General features: G+C 55.6%; 2 protein-coding genes and 1 long non-coding RNA gene across 11 annotated transcripts; 1 reads left to right on the top strand and 2 right to left on the bottom strand.

The window, feature by feature from the left end:
• On the bottom strand, nucleotides 1-11,542 carry LOC138440203 (uncharacterized). Its single transcript, XR_011256966.1, has 3 exons — nucleotides 11,152-11,542; nucleotides 10,817-10,968; nucleotides 1-1,132 (listed from the first exon to the last, which is right to left on the bottom strand). It is a non-coding gene; the product is annotated as an uncharacterized lncRNA (long non-coding RNA).
• CNN1 (calponin 1) lies at nucleotides 1,500-10,215 on the top strand. 2 transcript variants are annotated; one of them, XM_069589285.1, is made up of 7 exons: nucleotides 1,500-2,509; nucleotides 4,511-4,632; nucleotides 8,106-8,172; nucleotides 8,326-8,463; nucleotides 8,660-8,770; nucleotides 9,225-9,371; nucleotides 9,464-10,215. In XM_069589285.1, the coding sequence occupies exons 1-7, from the start codon at nucleotides 2,210-2,212 to the stop codon at nucleotides 9,707-9,709; spliced, it is 1,131 nt and encodes a 376-aa protein (XP_069445386.1). In that variant the 5' UTR covers nucleotides 1,500-2,209; the 3' UTR covers nucleotides 9,710-10,215. The 2 variants fall into 2 exon arrangements, with proteins under 2 accessions (XP_069445386.1, XP_069445387.1); XM_069589286.1 differs by lacking the exon at nucleotides 1,500-2,509 and adding an exon at nucleotides 3,480-3,629.
• Nucleotides 11,543-14,935: 3,393 nt separating the features above from the next.
• On the bottom strand, nucleotides 14,936-21,271 carry ELOF1 (elongation factor 1). 8 transcript variants are annotated; one of them, XM_069589287.1, is made up of 6 exons: nucleotides 20,617-21,271; nucleotides 20,155-20,236; nucleotides 17,642-17,687; nucleotides 16,084-16,217; nucleotides 15,834-15,904; nucleotides 14,936-15,583 (listed from the first exon to the last, which is right to left on the bottom strand). In XM_069589287.1, exons 1-6 carry the CDS (start codon nucleotides 21,269-21,271, stop codon nucleotides 15,519-15,521), a joined length of 1,053 nt encoding a protein of 350 aa, XP_069445388.1. In that variant the 3' UTR covers nucleotides 14,936-15,518. The 8 variants fall into 8 exon arrangements, with proteins under 8 accessions (XP_069445388.1, XP_069445390.1, XP_069445389.1 ...); XM_069589289.1 differs by having other exon boundaries at nucleotides 20,833-20,915; XM_069589288.1 differs by lacking the exon at nucleotides 20,155-20,236 and having other exon boundaries at nucleotides 20,917-21,248.
• Nucleotides 21,272-22,262: the final 991 nt, after the last annotated feature.

The following is a 22,262-nucleotide window of genomic DNA, read 5'->3' on the forward strand; positions in this document are numbered from 1 at the left end:
TAGTAGGAGCTAATTGTTAGATACCTTTTATGTGTTATAGCATTATCTTCAACATACCGTTACACTCCATCAACTTGTCCTTAGTTGCCTTAGCTCCCGGGGTCTCAAATGAGAGCGATCTGCCGCCACCCCCTCCCACCCCCATGCTGTTCCCAGGGACCCTTGGCAACCTCTGGGGACATTTCTGTTTGGGGGGAAGGGGTGCAAGTAGACTTCCCTGGTGGTCCGGTGGTTGAACTCTGTGCTTCCACTGCAGGGGGCACGGGTTCGATCCCTGGTGGGGAACTAAGATCCCACATGCCCCGCGCAGTGCAGCCGAAAGAAAAAAAAACTGGACAGCGCCTTGTCCCCGCCCCTGCCCCCCATTGTGAATTATCCAGTCTGGATGTCAACAGTACCAAAATTGAGAAACCTTGCCTTAGCCTCATAGGATTAGGGTCAGAGGCCCTGGTTCAAACTGCTCTGCCACTAGTGAGCTGTGATACTGGGAAAGGAAGTCCACACTTGCCTTTCCGTGCTTCAGTTTCCCCATGTGAAAAGTGCATGAGATAATAGTAACATCCACTTCTGAGGGTGTGGTGAGGTATGACGCATGCGCAGCCCTTGGGCCAGGGTCTGCCACAAGGGCTGTTTTCCTATTAGTACATCACGACTGTGCCCTTAGCATGTAGCCAGCAAATTGCTGGCCTCAACATGTATGATACATCACAGTTTGCTGGCATTTTATTCAAGTGTCACTTGTGGTGGTGGTGGTGGTGGTGGTGTTCAGTCACTCAGTCATGTCACACTCTGCAGCCTCATAGGCTGCAGCACACCAGGCTCTTCTGTCCTCCACTATCTCCCAGAATTTGCTCAAATTCATGTCCATTGAGTCGATAATGCCATCCAACCATCTCATCCTCTGTCGCCTCCTTCTCCTCCTGCTCTTAATCTTTCCCAGCATCGGCGTATTTTCCAATGAGTCAGCTCTTCGCATCAGGTGGCCAAAGTATTGGAGCTCCAGCTTCAGCATCAGTCGTTCCAATGAATATTCAGGATTGATTTCCTTTAAGATTGACTGGTTTGATCTCCTTGCAGTCCATAGGGTTCTCAAGAGTCTTCTCCAGCAGCACAGTTGGAACATGGCCTAAACCTACATGGTATGATGTGGGCATGTCATCCACCCCTGTGGCCCAGGGGTGAGACCTGGCCAGGCAAGGCTGCTGACAGGTGTTCATTCCAGGCCAGCCTGGCTGGAACAGGGATATGGGGGAGGGGGGGGCGGGGTGCCCATGGCCTGGAACCCACTAACACAGCCACTCCGTGGTTCAGACAGCCCACATGTGGATGGGTAGGGTAGGAGCCAGGATCTCTGCTCCTCTAGATCCTTATGAGGGGCTGGAGAAGACAGAAGTGGGGTGCCAGATTCTCAGCAGATGTACTGCTATTTCCTGAGTCTCTCTGTACCAGGCTCTGCCCTAGACATGTCAGAGGCACTATTTCTTCTTCCTGTGTTTTTTTTTTTTTTGGGGGGGCGAACCCTGTGGCATGAGAATCTCCCTGACCAGGCACCGAACCTGTGCCACCTGCAATGGAATCGCGGAGTCTTTTACTGGACTGCCAGGGAATTCCCAGGCATTATTTCTTCTGATCCTCTCAACACTCTCCTGAGCACTATCATTACTCCATTTTCCAGATGTGGCAACAGGGGCTTAGAGAGGACTGGCCTACATTTATAGACCGCTGGTGTCTGGACTTAAATCCAGGGTGGCACTCATAAACTACTACAGGTGGTAGTCCTGCCTCAAGACTGGTGAGAAATGAAGAATGATGACCTCAGAGACCTGGAGAGATGGCCTCAGAATCAGACAAATAGAAATTAAGAGACCCAGCTGGAGAAAACAGGGGAGAGTGGGGCAAGGTTGGTCTCTGTCTGGCCAAGCAACTGAAAGGGAAAAGTGTAAGTCGCTCAGTCATGTCCAACTCTTTGTGACCCCATGGACTGTAGCCGGTGTAGGCTCCTCTGTCCATGGAACTCTCCAGGCAAGAATACCAGAGTGGGTTGCCATTTCCTCCTCCAGGGGATCTTCCAGACCCAGGGATCGAACCTAGGTCTCCTGAATTGCAGGCAGATTCTTTTTGGTCTGAGCTACCAGGGAAGCCCCTGGCCAAGCAACCCCTGCCCCCCCCAAAAAAAGAATAACCCAGGCTGCCCCCCTAGGTGGAAACAATGACACAATCAGCTCCCAATACCAAGGCCCTGACATCACGAAGGGGGGGTGGCCGAGGTGGGGGGCGCCCCGCCCCTTGGCAGGTCCCTACGGCCAATGGGACGGGCTTGGAAGAGGCCCGGGCCGCCTCCAGAGCTTCAAAAACGTGTGAGGAGGGAAGAGGGTGCAGACGGAGCTTCAGCTGCTGCCGCCGGCCCCAGCGCGCTGCCACCGCTGCCCACCCACCACCAACCAGCATGTCCTCCGCTCACTTCAACCGAGGCCCCGCCTACGGGCTGTCGGCTGAGGTCAAGAACAAGGTAGGGCTGGAGGGCCTCCCACCCCAGCCTGGCCCACTTGCCCTGCCAGGCCAGAGGCCCGGCTCTTGGGGTTCCCTGGACCCCCTTCTTGCCTGTCCCAAGTGACTTGGAACCTGAGACAGAAAAAGGACCAACATGGGGAGGGGGCTGCCTACCTCCTTGGCCTGAGCATCCCAAAGCCCTCAGCTATACTGTTGGGGTGTAAATGGGGTGTGGGCATGCAGGCGCTCACAGGTAAACTGAGGCAGTGGGTCCACTGGGAAAACCCCGCCTGATCAGGGTTCCCTGTTAACCTCTTTGTTCCTGGGGAGTGGAGGAGAGACTTGATTTTGCACACTCCTGGCCTGACTCCAGAGCTGGGGTTCCTGGGAGGTGAGGCCCCAAAGTGTGGGGAACTGTGAAGGAAAGGGAGACAGCTGGGGAAGGGCAGAGGGTGGGCATTAGGGACACAGTGAGATCTCCTGATTTTGGAGCTGAGAAGACACATGGCTTTCATGCTATGATGGGTAAACTGAGGTTGAGAGGGGGGACAAGTCTCTCAGGTCCTATATATGGGAGGTGAAGAATTGGGCCCTTGAACTTGCTCCCTCCCCCACATCAAAATGGGGTCGGCGTCTCTAGGGCTGCAAATTTGAAGTCTCCAGCCCACTGGAACGCTCCCATGAGCACTGCTAGGGGAATAATCCCTGTCCCATTTAACAGAAGGGAACACTGAGGCTCGGATCGACTGTTCCACAGGCAGGAAGGGAGGAGCTGGGATTGGGAACTCGGGTCGGGGGGATTCTCGGGGCCGGAGGAGGGGGCAGGTGGGGGGCGAGTGCTCGGGCGGGAGACGGATCCAAGCGCCGCGCCCCCCCTTCCCCCAGCGCCGGCCCCAGAGCCGTGAGGAGCCGCCGCGCCATATAAGGCGGCCTCGGGAGCCCGGCCCGCGGGGCCGCGCTATATAAGGGCCGGTTTGCTTTATAAAGCCGGGCTGGTGGGGAGGGGGGCGGCAGGGCCGGGGCCAGGTGAGGGGGCCGCCCCTCCTCCTTCCCTCCCCCCAGGAGAAGGGGCAGCCGGGTCCCCCAGGGGCCGGGAGCCAGTCTGAGCTGGGGTAGAGGGTTCTGGAAATACGGAGAGGGTGCGAAGTGGGAGAGGAGAGGAGGGAGAGACGCAGACAGATTCTGGAAGCCTGAGACATGAGAGAGACGGATGGGGGAGGGCGAGCCTGGAGTGAGATAAGACGGAGACAGGGATGAAGAGGCGGAGAGAGGGCCGAGTCCTCCACCCCCACCCCGATCAGGAGAAGGGAACCTGGAGTCGGAGAGACAGAGAGAGACCTACGAAAGCAGAGATGGGCGAACCACGACCCCCACCCCCACCCAGACAGGCAGATTTGGGGACAGGATGACAGAGCCAAGGAAAGAGCAAGGAGAGAGGCTGAGGACATCCTGCGATGGGGAGAGAGAGAAATACAGACATGCGTGAGGCCCGGAGTGAGACAAAGACAGACCCTCACCCCCAGCCCGAGAGGGAGCCCCAGCGCTGAGGACCTGGACAGACACCGAGACAGGGATGTGAGGCAGACCAGCCCCCAGCAAGGCGGCATGCGGGGCACCTCCTTTGGGCTCCTCCTCCCCTGCCTGAAGCATCCAGGAGAGGGAGGGGGCAGGGCCAGGGGAAGCTAAGCCCCAAGTTTGGTCTGGAGGGGGAACCAAGAGGCCAGGCGCCGACCCCACCCAGCTCTGAGTATCTCTCTCCCCACCCCTTAGACCAAGTTCTCTGGTGCCAAACCTCAGAATGCCTGGAATGGCCCCCTGGGCAGGTGCCACCTCAACCCTGGTCCTCAGCGCCCCCCCTCACCCCCCGCCACCCCCCTCCATTGGACGCTGGGACAGAATTGCCTTAGTTGGGAAGGGATGAGGGAAGAGATTGGGACTAGGGAGCCTTGGATTGGGCCAGCGAGCCAGCCCTACTCCCCGCTGTGTCCTCACCATTCTCTCTCTGCCCCCTACCCCCCAGCTGGCCCAGAAGTATGACCACCAGCGGGAGCAGGAGCTCCGAGAGTGGATCGAGGGGGTGACGGGGCGCCGCATCGGCAACAACTTCATGGACGGCCTCAAAGACGGCATCATTCTTTGCGAGTGAGTGGGGACCACCATGGCCCACTTGGGCTGCCCCCCAACCCCTCATCTCAACTCCTGAACCCTTCAAAATGACCATGAGCTCAGAGCTTGGACACTTGATACCTGACACCTCCAAACAGAACTCTGAGGTGGCAGATAATCATTGTACCCATTTAACAGTAAACAGAGGCCCAGTTAGGTAAAGCACGTCACCCAAAGTCCCGCACTGTGCCAACAGAAATGACTTCAGAACCTAGAGTCTGAACTGCCAGGCATACAGGGCAGCCACATTTATTGTCTCCGGAGTCCCAAGAATGGGAGGTCACAGCTAAAAGGCACCAAGCCACATTCCCCCTGGAGAAGGAAATGGCAACCCGCTCCAGTATTCTTTCTTGCCTGGAAAACCTCATGGACAGAAGAGCCTTGTGGGCTATAGTCCATGGGGTCTCAAAGAACCGTTCACGACTTAGGGACTGAGCGCACACACCTGAGGGATGTGCCACAATAATTTCAGTGGGTCCTGATTTTCTCCTCCTCTCAAAACCTATTCACCAAGAGAGAGGCCAGCCCTCACAATTCCCAAGCCCTGACTCTAGATTCTATCTTCTAGATTTCACCACAATCCTATTTCTGGGTAGGAACCCTGAGTCCAGCCCGGGGTCATGTCTGCATCTCTGAGTCTGACCCAGGGCAGGGTAACCATGTGGGCCAGAGGTTGTGCTTGGGAATCTTCCAGAAGCTGCCCAGAGGCACCTTGTTACCAAGCCCTAGCTGCTGGAAAGGGAGGGACTGGGGGGATGCTGTTCAACCACATCCAAGGAATGGGGGATGGTCTGATGTCCCAGGCCGTACAGAGTGCAGACCCACCTGTTTATGGAGGAGGCACATTTATGGAGCGCCTGCTGTGTGCCAGCCAGGTATAGGCACTGGCGATAGTGAACGAAATAGACTCGACTTGGGGCGCATACAGAACTTTAGTCCTGATGGAGATGATTGAACAAATAATTGATGAAATAATCACATACGGGCCTATGGTGGGAAGTACCGTGGGGAAAAGTCAAGCTGGGAAGGATGGGGGCGGTGGGTGGAGGAATGAAGTGTTGCTGTTCTGTACAGAATGGCTTGGAAGCTCATTCTGAAGAGGTAGCTTTGGAGCAGAATCTCGGATGAAGTGAGGGAAGTTGCTCCTGGGACATCATAGGGAAGCGTGGGTCAGGTAGAGGGGACAGCCAGTGCAAAGGCTCTGGGGTGGGAACACGCCTTATGGGTTCAAGGATGCTGAAGAGGCTGGAGTGACCAGGGAAAGTGGAGGGAGTTAGCTGGGGACCAGATAGTGCAGGGTCGCTGTGTCATTCATGCTAAGGAGTTAGGCTTTTATTCTCAAGGCATTGGAGTGTTTTGAACTGGGTAGTAACTGGAGTTTTTTTTTTTCAAGGTTCCAATATTTTCTTTTAATTGGAAGATACTTAGGATTTTTTGAAGTATAGTTGATTTACAGGCTTCCCAGTTGACACTAGTGGTAAATAATCTGCCTGCTAATGCAGGAGACATAAGAGATGCCGTTTCCTTGGGTTGGGAAGATCCCCTGGAGGAGGAAACGGCACCATACTCCAGTGTTCTTGCTGGGAGAATTCCATGGACAGAGGAGCCTGGTGCTCTATAGTCCATGGGTTGCAAAGAGTCGGACAGAGCTGAGCCTCTGAGCACATAGTTGATTTACAGTTGTGTTTACGCCTGCTGTACAGCAAAGTTAAACAAAGTCCTGCTGTATAGCACAGGAAACTATTTAATATCCTACAATAAACCATAATGGGAATTCTGGGGACCACACTGCACAGCTTGCAGGATCTTAGCTCCCCAATCAGGGATCAAACCCTGGCCCTGCAGGGTGAGAGTGCCTGTGTGCTCAGTCGTGTCCGACTTTTGGGACTCCATGGACTGTAGCCTCTCAGGCTCTTCTGTCCATGGAATTTTCCAGGCAAGAACACTGGAGTGGATTTCCATTTCCTCCTCCAGGGAATCTTCCTGACCCAGGGATCAAACCTGAGTCTCCTGCATTTCCGGCATTGGCAGGCAGATTCTTTACCACTAGCGCCACCGGGGAAGCCCCTGGAATTGTTCTAAGAAGGGCATTTAAGCTGTAGGGTTAGGAGCCTCTGGAGGGGATGAGATGGAAAGTGGGAGCCCACAGGGAGGCCATGGCAGGATCCCAGGAGAGAGACACTGGTGGCTCAGAGCGGGGTGGAGGTGGGCTTCTGGAAGTCTTCCGGAGGCCGAGCCAAAGGAATTGCTGAGGGATTGGATGTGGAGTGAGAAAAAGGCAGAGGAGTGTCAAGGGCAGTGGAGGGCTTTTAGTGAGCTGCAGAAGACGGAGGGAGTTCTGTAGGGGGAAGTGGATAGCAGGAGTCTCGGTGCAGTGCATTTGTTTGAGACCCACATGTAGTGGGGAGACGGGCTTCCTTGGTTGCTCAGACAGTAAAAAATCCCTCTGTGATTCGGGATACCTGGGTTCCATCCCTGGGTTGGGAAGGTCCCCTGGAGGAGGGCATGGCAACCCACTCCAGTATTCTTGCCTGGAGAATCCATGGACAGAGGAGCCTGGCGGGCTACAGTCTATGGGGTTGCAAAGAGTCAGGCATGACTGAGCAAATATACTATTACTCCTCGGGGAGATGGAATGGAGAGTGGGAGGTGGGCTGCAGGAAGCTTTGAGGGAGTCATTGGCATATGAATGGCATTTAAAGTCAAGAGACTGGGGACTTCCTGGTGGTCCAGTGGCTAAGACTCCACACTCCCCATGCACGCGGCCTGGGTTTCATCCTTGGTCAGGGAAGTGGATCCCACATGCCACAACTTAGAGTCTGCATACTGCAACTCAAAACAAAACAAAACAAAACACCTCCCACATGCCACAACTAAGACCCAGCGCAGCCAAATAAATAAAGTCAAGAGGCTGAACGAGATCACCGGGGTGATGGTGGCCTCAGAAGAGGCCCCAGTGCTGAGCTGTGGGCTCTTCCAGACGTAATGGTTGGAATGAGAAAAGGAGCCTGGGGAATTTCCTGGTGGTCAAGTGATTAGGACTCAGGGCTTTGAACTGCTGAGGGCCCAGGTTCAATCCCTGGTCAGGGAACTAAGATCCTACAAGTGGTGCAGAGCAGCCAAAGGTAAAAAAAAAAAAAAAAGAAAATGAAAATGAAACATGGTCACCAGTGAGGCAGGGGCACCCCAGAAGACTACTCTCCACCTCCTGTAGGGAGACTTTCTGACCAGAACAGGTCCAGCTTCCTGAGGTTGGCTTTCCATCTGGGTCTAGCCCGCATGTTTGGGTGGTCTGTGGTGGGGCTGTCTCTGAGGTCTGACTGCAGTGAGAAACCCCAAAAAGTCTGGCGCCTCCTGATTGTCATCCTGATCCCCGGTCCCGCTGGGCTGGGCTTGGATACGGGCAGCAGGGAGTCCCCTGCCTCAGCCCCCTCCCCTACGCCTTGTAGGTTCATCAATAAGCTCCAGCCAGGCTCCGTGAAGAAAGTAAATGAGTCCACCCAGAACTGGCATCAGGTGAGCCCCGATTCTCAACTCTTTCGTCTGTTAACTCTCTGGCCTGGAGCCCCCTCCCACTTCCACCCGTAGCCCCGCCCACCTCCACCCAGCCCCGCCCACGCCCCCCCCCCACCCCGCCCCAGCCCCTGACCGCTGCCGGCTCCCCTCCAGCTGGAGAACATCGGCAACTTCATCAAGGCCATCACCAAGTACGGGGTGAAGCCCCACGATATCTTTGAAGCCAACGACCTGTTCGAGAACACCAACCACACGCAAGTGCAGTCCACCCTCCTGGCCCTGGCCAGCATGGTGAGTGTGGGTGAAGGGTGGGCGCTCTGGGTTGGGATGTGGGTGGAGCTTCTTGTACCCCGCCCCCTGCATGGTACTCCCACCCCAGTCCCTGCTTGGCGGAGAGAGAGAAAGCGGGTGCCTCTCAGGGCTTTCAATGCAACTGTGTGGCCCAGAGGCTCTTTTGTCAGTCCCTGGCCCTCCCCTCCTCACCCAGGCCAAGACGAAAGGGAACAAGGTGAACGTGGGAGTGAAATACGCAGAGAAGCAGGAACGGAAATTTGAGCCAGAGAAGCTAAGAGAAGGGCGGAACATTATCGGGCTGCAGGTATGGCCCTTTCCTCGCCTGGGTCTTGCTGATGAGCTGTGGTTGAGGAGGGCACCCTGGTCCCTGCAGGCTTTGGTGGGTTGGAGCGGGTACAGAATATGTGGTCTTTAGGAAACCCTATGCTTAGCATTTTCGGTACCTTAACTCTCCTCTGACAGTCCTAGGGGGTGGGTACTGTTACCGTCATGCCCTTTATACAGATGGGAAAACTGAGGCCTGGAGGTTAGCACACTTGCTAGGATTGCTCAGGTGATGAGTAGCTGAACCCTGGAAATCAGGCCACTTAGCAGTCATGTGACACACCTTCTCTGAGCCTCAGTTTCCATTCTGTTGCCCCAGGGGGGTGGAAACAGGGCCTCATTAGAGGGCCATGTGTCTGCTGACATCAGTAGTGTCTGGTCGCTTTCGGTGGGATCCTGTAACCCCCCGGGTGACTCTCCTCCTGGCTCCCTAGATGGGCACCAACAAGTTTGCCAGCCAGCAGGGCATGACGGCCTACGGCACCCGGCGCCACCTCTATGACCCCAAGCTGGGCACGGATCAGCCCCTGGACCAGGCCACCATCAGCCTGCAGATGGGCACCAACAAGGGAGCCAGCCAGGTGTGTTGCGGGGCAAGGGGGGCTGTGCGCGTGGCAGGCTGGTGGGGCTCTCAGGGTCCCCCATGGCCTGACTGCTGCGCTGCCCTCCGCAGGCCGGCATGACTGCACCAGGGACCAAGCGGCAGATCTTCGAGCCGGGGCTGGGCATGGAGCACTGTGACACACTCAACGTCAGCCTGCAGATGGGCAGCAACAAGGGAGCTTCGCAGCGGGGCATGACGGTGTACGGGCTGCCCCGCCAGGTCTACGACCCCAAGTACTGCCTGACGCCTGAGTACCCCGAGCTGGGCGAGCCGGCCCACAACCACCACCCGCACAACTACTACAACTCCGCCTAGGGCCCCAGGCCTCCTGCCTTCCCCCAGGGAGGCTGGCTGCTGCTCTTGGCAGGGCCTAGCCCGGCCTGCCGACCCCCTCCCCCTGCATGGCTCCTCTGGCCCCCGGGCACCTGCCTACAGGGTTAGCGTTTGGGGGGAGCAGAAGGTGGGGGGGGCTGTGGAGAGGCGGCTCCTCCCTGGTGAGCTGCAGGGTCCAACATGGAGCTGGGTGTTCCCCACAGCACCCAAAGGACGCACTGAGCAAAGCTACCCCGCTGTCCCCCACTCCCCATAGCTGGGTTCCCCCCGCTGCCAGGACAAGAAGCCCTCCCAAGCGAAGCCCCCAGAGCCCAGGCTCGACCCCTCCCCACCCCATTCCCGCAGCGGGCGCAAACTGCATGCCCAGACCCCTGGCGGACACACTCGGTTTGGTTTGCAGCTGGCTTACGGGGTGTGACAGCGGCGTTTGTGACGCGAGCACTTTCTTTTTCTACTTCACTGGAGCACAATAAATGGCTGTAAAATCACCCGAGGGGCCTCCCTTGTGGCTTGGTCAGTAAAGAATATGCCTGCAATGTAGGTGGACTCGGGTTTGATCTCTGGGTTGGGAAGATTCCCTGGAGAAGGGAATGGCTACCCACTCCAATATTCTTGCCTGTAGAATTCCATGGACAGAGGAGCCCGGCGGGCTATAGTCCATGGGGTCACAAAGAGTCGGACACGACTTAGCGACTAAACATCATCAACCATCACAATCACCTGAGCACTTAGGGCCGCTCTGTCCCAGGGCCTGTGTGGCTGCCGCGCATGCTCAGGGTACACTCCATTTCCTGCACACACATCTGCCCAGGGGCACACACACTCACACGCAGGCACCCTAAGATATACATACTGAGCTCACAGTACTCGGTGGACCCAGGACTCATACCCCCCCCAAAAAAAATCCACACAAATGCACACTTCATGTGTATGGTGTACACACACTCCCTGCAGCCTTAGTGCACACACCGTTTCACACAGATACTCACACGTGCAGTACACATGCCTACCCAAGACAAAAACACACCTTCACACACATACACAATACACACACACACACACACACATACTCAGCGCCCATGTACCTACCCTGGGAGCCTGTGGGTCATGTTGAGGTCAGCACTGGGATGGGTGAGATACGATGTGAATCAGTTTTGGAGCCGGCCAGCCAAGTGACCTTGGGCAAGTCACCTCCCCTCCCTAGGTCTGTTTTCCCATCAGGAAAATGATGACATTGAAGCCTGTGGGAGTCACAGGAAGCTTCAATGAAATGACGCCTCCAGACAGGGGATGGTATTCGGCACTGATCATGAGAATAGACCACAAGCCTAGTCCTGGAAGCCCCTGTGGGCAGAGAGAGTCCTTGAGTCCCGGAGTAGACTATGGGGCTTCCATGGTGGCTCAGTGGTAAAGAATCCACCTACCAGTGCAGAAGACTTGAGTTCAATCTCTGGTCCGGAAAGATCCCCTGGAGGAGGAAATGGCAACCCACATCAGTATCCTTGCCTGGGAAATTCCATGGACGAGGAGCCTGTAGGGGTACAGTCCATGGGGTTGCAGAGTCAGGCATGACTGAGCGACTAAACCACCACCAAACTGTGGGGAGGTGGGAGGGGACAGGGCAGTGGGGAAGATGGGCACTCCAGATGCCCAGGGCAATGGCTTTTCCCAACTGGCACAGAGCAGTCAAGTAGCTGACCACAGGGTGCCGTTGGCCTGTGTGCCTGGCTCACGCTGTGCCCTGTGCTCAGGGCTCATCTCCAATCCTGGCCTGCCAGCCAGGGATCCCAGTAGCCTGGACGAGGTCCCAACTCTCCCTATCTCAGGGGAGACCCCACTCTTCCTGCTTTCCTGCCCGGAAGTTACCCACTGCCAGGGTTCCATGGAGAGGATGTGGCCTGCCATGCTGGGGGCTCAGAGCAGTCCACCTCCCCAGCGTGGGCTGGCGGGGTGGGGCGGGGCAGGGCAAGGCTGGAATGGGGGGAACTGCTGGGATGGACATCAGAAGCCCCCTGTGCTTGCACAACCCCTGGGGCCTCATAAAGCAGATTCCAGGAGCTCTTGGCTTGGCTACCCTGAGTCCTGCTCCCCCAGGGCCAGTGGGGGGAAGCTATGCTGAGGAGGATCCTTGCCTGGCCCAGGGCCCTGCCTCCTCGGGAAAACAGCACCATATTAGCACTTAGACTGTGAGACTGGGGTAGGCGGGCCCTGGTTGACAGAAGTGCAAGGCCCCTTTCCCTGGACCGCAGAGAGCAGCCCCCGACCCAGGTGCCTGTCCAGCCACTCTATGTCCACTAGGTCCTGCCTTGGCCATGGGATCCCACCTGAGTGAGGTCTTGGAAGGGGAGGTAGGAGCACCGGACTGGGGGCATGTCAGGGCGGGGTGGGCCTCAGGGAACACCCGTCAGACCCAACGGCTGGGCCTGGTGGCTAGGGCTTCTGGCCAGCTCAGCATCTTCCTCTGCTGTTCATATTCCTTGCTGCCCTTGTGGGTCACCATCTGCTGGCACCGTGTCAGGAATCACACTGGGTGCCTCTGTCCTCAGGGTGGCCCTGGGACAGTTTCCATCATCCTTCCACTTGCTGCCCAGGCTCACGGGGCTGCGTGGAGGAGCTTGCGCTGCCCCGTGCTGCCAGAGCATCAGGACTACCAGATTGTCTGGGATCTCGCCGTCCGCTTGTTCAGGTGTGTTTTTGTTTCCAACACCACCAATCAGTTAACTCAATTCTGACATGACCTGAAGACAGCATCTGATCCCACAGGATAAGGGTTCTGTTCAGGACTGACCTTTCCTCATGTCAGGAGCCAATCACAAGTCCAGGTTGTTCCCTGTGCTTCTGACCGACCGACCAGCTGTAGGTCGGGGTGGGAGGGTTCCCTCCACCCACTCCTCAGATTTTGTTAATTTACTACACTGGTTCACAAAACCTGGAGAAACATTTTACTTTTTATTAGATCACTGGTTTTATTATTACTTTGGTTTTATTATGGAAGGATCAAACTCAGGAGGAGCCAGAAGGGAGGGGCATACAGAGCAAGGCTTGGGAGGGGTGTGGAACTCCCGAATCCTTTCCATGTGTTCTGGCACCTCTAAGTGTTCACCAAAGGCAGAAGTTCATCAGATCTTGTTCTCAAAGCACTTCATCTGTAGGTCCCCTTGTTGTTGTTCAGTTGCTAAGTCATGTCTGACTCTGTGACCCCATGGATTGTAGCCCTTCAGGCTTCCCTGTCCTCCTCTATCTCCTGGAGTTTGCTCAGATTCATATCCCCAATGGCTCAGTGGGTATAGAATCTGCCTGCAGTGCAGGAGACAGAGGAGACATGGATTTGATCCCTAGGTCAGGAAGATCCCCTGGAGGACATGGCAACCGGCAACCATGCCAATATTCTTGCCTAGAAAATCTCATGGACAGAGGAGCCTGGTGGGCTATAGTCCATGGGGTCAGAGTCGGACACAGCTGAGCAACTAACATGTCCATTGTGTCAGTGATTCTATCCAACCATCTCATCCTCTGCTGCCCCCCTTCTCCTCCTGCCCTCAATCTTTCCCAGCATCAGGGTCTTTTCCAGTGAGTCAGCTTCCCATCAGGTGGCCAAAGTATTGGAGCTTCAGCTTAGCATCAGCCCTTCCAGTGAATATTCAGGTTGATCTCCTTTAGGCCCCTTCCCAAAGGTTGGTAGGTTGGCTGAGAGTTCCTACTCAGGAATCAGCCCCATGCTGAGGCTGCTGAGTGCTCAGTCACTTCAGCTGTGTTAGTTATTGAGCACTTAATGCATATTAAACACTATGAGGGGCTTCCCTCGTAGCTCAGTTGTTAAAGAATCCACCTGCAATGCAGGAGACCCGGGTTCGATTCCTGGGTTGGGAAGATCCGCTGGAGAAGGGATAGGCTACCCACTCCAGTATTCTTGGGCTTCCCTTGTGACTCTGCTGGTAAAGAATCTGCCTGTAACGCAGGAGGCCCCGGTTCAATTCCTGGGTTGGGAAGATCCCCTGGAGAAGGGAAAGGTTACCCACTGCAGTATTCCGGCCTAGAAAATTCTATGGACTGTATAATCCATGGGGTCACAAAGAGTCAGACAAGACTGGGTGACTTTCACTTTACTTCATACACTGTGGGTAATGCTGATTCGCTGTTGTCTAGCCATTCAGTCGTGTCCAACTCTTTGCAACCCCACAGACTGCAGCCCCCCAGGCTCCTCTGTCCATGGAATTCTCCAGCCAAGAATACTGGAATGGGTTGCCATTTCCTCTTTTAAAAAATCTTCCTGATAGGGATTGAACCTGGGTCTCTTGCACTGGCAGGTGGAGTCTTTACCACTGTGCCACTTGGGAAGCCCCAAGGATGTCTAGGGCCCCATTCTAAATCACCCCATTTTTGCTCTCACCAGTGAGCAAAAATGGGCTCTTTATGAATGATGAAGATACTCTGGCTGCCCAGGAAATTCCAAGCGTTTTAGCTTTGTGCCAGGATCCAGGGACAAAGACCAACATTTCTTTGCAGTGGAAGCTTGCAGTCCCAACCCCTGGGACTGCAAGGCAAATGCCAAGACCAATATTTGTTCCACTGAACCTGTGCCTCTGGCCCCATCTCCAGTCTCCCCACCAGCCTAGGACAACAGTCCGGTCCCTATTCCCCTCCAGGGATCCTCACCCCATTCAGCCCCCGGGAAGCCAGGAGTTGTTCCCTTAGCCTGGACCCTGGACTCATGAGTGAGACCCTGGGCTGTGAAGCCTGCTGGCTGTGGGGCCCTGGGCCCATGACCTCGTTATCTCTGGCCTGCTTCCTCACCTGTGAGCATCTTCCTCCCAGGGTGGCTGCTGGAACAAGGCGGGAAGGCAGGCACATCTGAGAGCAGCCTCGGGAAACAGGGTGGCCCTGGAGCCTGACCTTCTTCGGGGGGGTCCCCCAGGAAGCCCTCCCTGAACACCCCACCCCCACCCCGGGCTCTGCTGGCCCTGGTTTTCACCATGATTGTAAATGCCCGGCCAGGTGCCTGTGCGTTCACCCCTGTCCCCTGAGCCCAGCTGCCCGGGTTTCACCGTGAATGCTTGTAGAGTGGATAAAACATGGGATGCTTTGAAGGACTGACCGAATCCCACTTCAGACGGCTGGCTGGGCCACCTCTGAATGCCTCAGTCTCCCCTTTTCCTGCGTTGAGCCCCTGGGTCTGACCCAGAGCCCACAGAATCAGAGCACTGGGAGTTCTTCACTTGCTGCTTTATTTAAGGGCTTGTGACAGACAGCTGTCCCCAGCCCAGCCCCTCCCGCCTCTACAAAAGCGAGGGAACATGGAAACAGGCCGCCCTGCCAGGGGGCCCATGGGACTGTGGCTTGAATCCCAGCCCAAGGCAGCTGGGGAGGGGGAGCAGTCAGTCCTGTTCAATGGCCAAGTGCTGGTGAGGTACAGGAAGGCGCTGGAGCGGCCGGTGGCAGCCTGTTGGGCCTGCCCTTGCAGAGGGGGGTCAGGACGCAGGCCTCTAGAGAAAACGTGGCCCTGAAGCCGGTGGCCCAGGTGCTAGAGGCTGGAGCCAGTCAAAGGCTTGTCGAGCAAGCATCTCAGGCCCCCGGGGCCACACCGCCCTTCAACCCTACCGGCTTCCCACGAAGACTCCCCTGCAGTCGCACCTGCAGCCACGCGTGCACACAAACACACACACACACCCACTCTGCACACACTCACACTGGGGGCTGCAAAGGCCCTGGACCCACACCCTGGACACCCTGGAATGTCTCTCGATTGGTACCCAGTGGGCGGGGCTGCCAAGGGGGTGGGCCATCTGCGTCGCTACTGATTGGCAGCCTCGCAGGCGTCTATCCAATCGCTGTACACGTCCACTGGTTCTGACAGATCTGAGCCGCTGCGGTCAAGGGCAACTGGTAGCACCGGACCCCTTTCCCACGTTTACTTTTCTGTAGCTCATGCCACTGTTAGCCAGACCACTGCCCTTAATCCTGTTCACACCACATAAGTCAGCCCGTGGTGCTGGTTCCTCGTGGTGGCCACGCCCCCAGGGCATGCTGCAGGGCTCCAGCAGCCCACTCTGGGCTGCCCAGAACCCCCAACCCATCTCCTGGAAAAAGCCCGGTTTCCCAAGGATACAAGTGATGGGCGTCTGGAATTCCTCTAGGCATACAGTACAAGAGATGACTCCGGTGTTTCGGGCTCGGTCCCTGGAACAGGAAAGGTGCAGGGACTAGTGAAGGAAGGGGCCTCTGTCTGTGGGTGATGATCCCCCTAAGCAGGAGGGCTTGGGGCAGATTGGAGGATAGGGTGGTGGTGGGGGTGAGCCACACCCCAACTGAGGAAGGAGGAAGTGGCCCCGGGAGGCAGGCTCCCCGGCCCCACTCACATTTTCACATCACAGGACTTCTCGTGGTTGCAGAAGGGGCAGGTGAACTGGGTCTCCAGGGTGCCTGTCATCTTCTTCTTGGGGGGTGGCTTTCGTTTCGACTTTCTGCGCCCCATGTCTGTAGGGGAGTGAACCTGTGGGCAGAAGGGACAGAAGTCAGTGACTCGTGGGCCCCATGCAGCCCCCCAGCCTGATGCCCTAGGAAGCAGGCTGGCTGCCTCTGGGGGAGGGAGGTCTTGCCTGAGGCTCCCAGGGGCTGGGCAGGCAGACCACCTCAGTGCACTGTGGGGTCAGGTGGCCTGGATTCTAACCCCAGCTCCCCCACTCCCTGCAGGATCCCAAGTGGGTTCCTTAAATTCTCTGTGCCTCAGTCTCCTGTCTATGAAGTGGCATGAGGTTTCCATCTGAGCCTGGTCTCACAGGGAGGGCGAACAGGACATATGGTAAGAGCCTGGCCTGTCTCTGCTGCCAGCACCTACACAGGAGGCCACCGTTCCTCGTGAGGACGAGACTCTGTGAAGGCCGCTCAGGCAGGAGTGCTCAGGAGCCAAGCTTTTATTCAGGCTGCTCCTTCTGTCACGGGACAGGCCAATGCCACCCAGGAGGAATGACACTGAAAGTACGTGAGAACCTTCTGGGGGGCCCCTTGGGCAGGCTCTTTGCAGATGAGGGGCTGCTGGACAGAGAAACGGGGATATGGATTTGGAGCAAGGAAATGCCATATAAAAGGCTGAGGGCCTGGCCAGGGTTTGGGGACCATGTGGGTTCAGCAGAGGGGCAGGCTGGGGGGAGAGAGGGGGTGGGGAGGGAGCAGGTGGTAGTGTTCTGAATATTTGGATGGATGCTGGAGGCTGTGGGGAGTGTAGGGATGAAATTGCTTGGTGTTTTAAAGAGACCAAGGAGGGACTTCCCTCGTGGTCCAGTGGCTAAGACTACACTCCCACTGCAGGGGTCCTGGGTTCTATCCCTGGTCAGGGAATTAGATTGCACATGTCACAACTAAGAGTTCTCATGCCACAACTAAAGATCCTGCATGCTGCAACTAAGGATTCCGCATGCCGAAACGAGACTGAAGATGCTGCACGCTGCATCTATGACCCGGTGCAGCCAAATAAATAAATAAATATTTTAAAAAAGAGAAAGAGAGGGACCAAGGAACAGGATGGGTGGAAAGCCTGGGTGAAGAGGAAGACAGAACCAGGACAGAGTTGCTTGGGGAGAAAAGCAGCAGTGGGTGAGCGAGACAGAGGGGACAAGCCAGTGGTGAGCATGTAGAGAGGGAACAGTCCAGCGGAGCGGGTGAGCAGTGTAAGAAGGAAGGGTCTGGGCTGACTTCCAAGGTTGTGGTGGGGGACGGAGGTGGTGGCTCAGGGGAAAAGGGGCCCTGTTCTCTGATGTCTGACACAAAGGAAGAGCAAGGTGCTGGGGCAAACGGCACGTCCAGGGGAAGATGCCTCGAGGCAGGTGGACAGGGAAGCGGCAGCAGCTACACTGAGTGCAATCTCCCATGTCAGGCGCCGGGCTAACCTCCCGAAGCGCCCCTCCCACCCCCACCCACCTCTGATTCTGGTCTCATCCTTCCATGACTAGCAGAGGTCAGCAGCCTGCCAGAGAAAGACCAGTGTTTCATTTACACGTGTGATCACTCTCTATCTGATGTTCTTGTTCTAAACTAGGGGTGCTTCCAATTCACGGAGTAAACTGAAGGAGCTGGCGGTGAACATCCACAATCCACAAGTCACCAGGACCACCCACTTGACCTTCCCCCTTTTGCTATGGAAGAACAGCCTTGCTCCCCAAAAACACAGTTTGTTACCTTGGGCCTTGGATCCCAGCATCACACTTGCTCTCTCTACTGGATCATTAACGAACACACTTGGGATGACTTTGCCCATCATTAAAAACAATCTCTTCATTTTTAGAGAGTTTTTCTAATAGAGCTGTCTGCCTTCTCTCCGGTTCTCACTCCGCTGCCCCTGCCATGCCGTCCACCCCACGGAGCAGTCCCCACCCCTCAGCACACTGGACACACCAGTTTCTCCACCTACCCTTTGCACAGGGCTCTCAAGACCCGGGACTCTCCCCACTCACTCCTCAATGGCAGGCTCTGGCAGTCTCTGCTGCTGCCACCCCACCCCACCTCTCTAATTCGCTAAGGACAGTGAAGCCACTCGTTCAGTCTCTGGGCCCCTCCCTTGTCCAAATACATTCACCTCCACGGAGATCACACCCCGCATCACTGCTTCCACTGCCTCCTCTGAACTGTAGCCTTCCTGACCACCTGCCTCAGCCACACCTGATGCTAACCAATGTTTAAACATGACCGGTCCAAAACCCAGCTCCAAACACCTCAATCTGCTCTCCTGCAGTCTTCTTCAGCTCAGCAGACAGCAAGTCTGGGTTTTTCCAAAAACCCTAGACTCGACCTCAGTTCCTTTTGCCTCCTCTCACACCCCTTATCTCACCCTGATCCTACTGCCCTATGTTTACTTTAGGCCACACCTTGAGGCATGTAGGATCTTAGTTCCCCCATCAGGGATGGAACCTGTGCCCTGGCAGCAGAAGCTCAGACGCTTAACCACTGGACCGCCAGGAAAGTTCCCTACTGTTCTACCTTTAGAAGACGCCCAGCATCTGACCACTTCTCACCACTCCCAGGGCTGGTTCTATGGTCTGAGTCCAGAGTCCAGGTCTTCTCTGGCCTGGATGATCACAACAGCTTCCTCACTGATTCCTGCCCACCACCCTCAGAGTGTGAACTCCTTGTGGGCAGGGATTTCTGTCTTTTCTTTGTATCCTCAGAGCCTAGAACAGTTCGTGTTCAACAAATATTTACTGAATGAATGAACCAACCAATGCCAGGCCTAGAGCAAGCCACAGCAGTGCTGTCATCAGGGAAGGTGAGGTGTCTGCTCTTGTGTAACTGATATTCTGGTGGAGAAGACAGACCCTTAAGCTAACTAATAAGGGAAAAAATTTCAAATATTGACAAGTGCTCTGTGTGTGTGTGTGTGTGTGTTAAGTCACTCCAGTCGTCTCTGACTCTTTGTGACCCTATGGACTGTGGCCTGCCAGACTTCTCTGTCCATCGGATTTTCCAGGCAAGAATACTGGAGTGGCTGCCAGTTCCTTCTCCAGGGGATTTTCCCCAACCAGGGACTGAACCCAAATCTCTTACGTTTCCTGCATTAGCAGGCAGGTTCTTCACCACTAGCAACACCTGGGAAGCCACTGGCAAGTGCTATGAGGTTAATAAAACAGAGCGATGTGGGGCTTCCTCAGTAGTCCAGTAGCTAATGCAGGGGATATGGGTTCCATCCCTGGTCTGGGAAGATCTGACATGCTGCGGGGTCACTAAGGCTTCATGCCACAACTCCTGAGCCTGTGAGCTGCAACGAGAGGCCACTGCAATGAGACGCCTTTGCAGTGCAACTAGAGAGTAGCTCCTGCTCACCACAACTAGAAAAAGCCCGAGCGCAGCCACAAAGACCCAGGGTATCCAGTAAATAAATAAAATTAAAAACAAAAAACAAGGCTATGTGAACTTTTCTGGGACACAGCTACTTCACTCAAGTGTGGAGCCTGAAGGATCCCCTGGGGAAGGGTCATTTAAAATGAGGGCTGAATGATGAGAGAAAGAAAATCCACATAAGACAGTGCAGGCAGAGGCTGGAAATGCCTCAGTTGTAAAGGCTTCAAGGAAGCACCAGCTTTTCTTGAAAAACAGAAAGAAGACTGGTACAGCTGAGGCCCAGTGAGCAACAGGGAGATGGATGTGAGATGCAACGGAAGACGAAAGCAGCAGGCTAACCACAAGACCCGGCAGGCTTTAGTAAAGTGTAGCCACTTCGGCAGCCCAGGCTCCCACCTTTGGCCAGAGTGTTTTGTTGAAAAAATTTCCCAGAGTGAGACCCTGGGTACCACCTGCCATGGAATCACCTGGGGGCTGCTCAGAAAAATGCAACTTTCTGAACTTCACACCAGATGTCCCCCAACTAGAATGTCAGTTCTGCGGGTTAGGGTAGGAGCCTGATTTGTCCATGGCTGGGATCAGCAGCCCTGGTGGCTCACCTGCCAATGCCGGAGACTGGGGTTTGATCCCTGGGTCGAGAAGATCCGGTGGAGAAGGAAATGGCGACTCCAGTATTGTTGCCTGGGAAAACCCATGGACAAAGAAGCCTGGAGTGTTGCAGTCCATGGGGTCGGACAGGACTGAACAACTAAACAACGACCAATCAGCAGCACGCCTAGCGCCTGGTATGCATTAAGTGCTAAATAACTATATGCTGAATATATAAACAAGTCTCCTGAAGCTAGAGATGGGCCCCAGAATCCCATTTTTCCCAGTGACTATAGTGCCCCCCAACTACACTGCAGAAAAGGGGTATGGACTGCATGTAAAGTTCCAGGGACCGGGGACTGTACTTAGGTGGCGACCTAAGTCCAAAGCGCGCCAAGAAGATGGAAGACAGCTCAGCCATCGCCCCTGGTGGAACTCAAGAGGCGGTGGGAGGACTGTTCATCCAGGCTCACCGAAGCTTTGGTGTCGCCTCCCGCCAGCCGCCGGTAGCATCCAGGCCTCCACGCAGCGGGCTGGGACCGGCAGGGACCTGAGGCAATCAAATTCCCCGATGGGCCGCTTCCCGAGCCCTGGGCCCTCGGCGCCTCCTTCAGGACCCCGTGAGCGCCCTGGGGTCGCAGAGCGCCCAGCCCCACCCGGCCCCAACGTCCACCCGCGCGAACCTTTACCTGCACTCACACCCTTGTTGCGACCGCCTCGTTCACCCGGGAGACAGTGACTTCCGGCTCTCGGCGGAAGCGGAAATCTCTTACCTCCTCCGCCTTCTCGTCCTCCCGAGGCGGGGACTGCCCCGCGGGGAAACCCCGCCTCCTCCAGCCTCTTCTCTGTGCGCACGCGTACTCCCATTTCGGGCCCGGCGGCAGGAACGCATTGTCCCTGCACGAGGGCCTGACCATACTTGGTAGTTAGAGCCGGCGCTTGTGGACAAAACTTTGGTGCGCTCTCGCAGTGGCAGTTACCGCGTTTCAGGAGAGGTGGACCTGGCCATAGTAGCCAGGGAAAGGCAGCTTCGCCCTTGGCCGCAGCATCTTCACTTATCTTCTCTTCCAGTTCAAGCCCCAGCCCTTTGCAACTCACATGGGCCTCCCAAACGTCAGCCACACACATATATCCCAGTGCTAAGGACATGCGCAGAACTGTGTGGCTGAATCAGTGTGAGAGAAGCTTGTAAGAAGCTCTTGTCAAACTTTGACAAGAACCTGTGGATCTTATTCTAATACAGTTTCTGGCTCATTAGGTCAGGAGTGGGACCTGGAAGTCAGCCTTTCTAACTAACTCCCTGGTAATGTTCTGTCTTGTTGCTCAATTTTGAGTGTGGAAGCTATAATACATGAGATTGGACAGGCAGCAAGGGCGAGGGGAGGGGAAAACAAAGCTCCACAATTTCCACAATGTAGTGAAGAGGCTGCCGCTACTTAGCAGCAGCAGCAGCAGCAGTGATGAGGCTGGTCAGAAACGTAACTTGTGGACGACAGCTGAGGAAGGGTCAGGTGGAATGAACTGAAAGAGTAGCATTGACATATGCGTGCTGCCCTGTGTAAGACAGCTAGTGGGAAGCTGCTGTGTAACACCGGGAGCTCAGCCCCTACTCGGTGACCATCTAGGAGGATGGGGGGGGGGGGTGCGGGGGGGAAGTGGGAGGAAAGCTCAAGAGGGAGCGGACATATGTATAGTTATGGCTAATTCATGTTGTACAGCAATACAACATTGTGAAGCAATTATCCTCTAATAATAAAAAAGAAACATAAAGGATCAGTTGCTACACTGTTCAGCTCAGTAGAGGGGAGTGTGTAGATTTCAGAGCATATGATGGTGAAGAAGGTTGCCCAGCTAGTCTGGGAGGTTAGAGAAGGCTTGCCCGGGAGGCTGATGCTCAGGATGAAATCCAGAGGCTGCGTAGAAGTTACACAAAAGTAGAACTTAAAAGGGGGGGACTTCCTTGCTGGCCCAGTGGTTAAGAATCCACCTTCCACTGCAGGGTACCGGGGTTTAATCCCTGGTTAGGGACCTAAGATCCCACATACTACTGGGCAGCTAAGCTGATGCTCTGCAACTGGAGAGCCCCCAAGCTGCAACAAAAACCCAGCACAGTCAAAAT

This window comes from Ovis canadensis, chromosome 5, assembly GCF_042477335.2.
Source record: "Ovis canadensis isolate MfBH-ARS-UI-01 breed Bighorn chromosome 5, ARS-UI_OviCan_v2, whole genome shotgun sequence".
Taxonomy (NCBI): domain Eukaryota; kingdom Metazoa; phylum Chordata; class Mammalia; order Artiodactyla; family Bovidae; genus Ovis; species Ovis canadensis.

Coding starts and splice junctions, on each gene's coding strand:
- ELOF1 (XM_069589287.1), bottom strand. CDS start 21,271: ATGTGTGTGGCTGACGTTTGGGAGGCCCATGTGAGTTGCAAAGGGCTG. Junction 16,218..17,641: donor GGATGAGACCAGAATCAGAG/GTGGGTGGGGGT, acceptor TTCTGCCCACAG/GTTCACTCCCCTACAGACAT. Junction 15,584..15,833: donor ATTCCAGACGCCCATCACTT/GTATCCTTGGGA, acceptor GCAGCGGCTCAG/ATCTGTCAGAACCAGTGGAC.
- CNN1 (XM_069589285.1), top strand. CDS start 2,210: ATGACACAATCAGCTCCCAATACCAAGGCCCTGACATCACGAAGGGGG. Junction 4,633..8,105: donor GACGGCATCATTCTTTGCGA/GTGAGTGGGGAC, acceptor TACGCCTTGTAG/GTTCATCAATAAGCTCCAGC. Junction 8,771..9,224: donor GGAACATTATCGGGCTGCAG/GTATGGCCCTTT, acceptor CTGGCTCCCTAG/ATGGGCACCAACAAGTTTGC.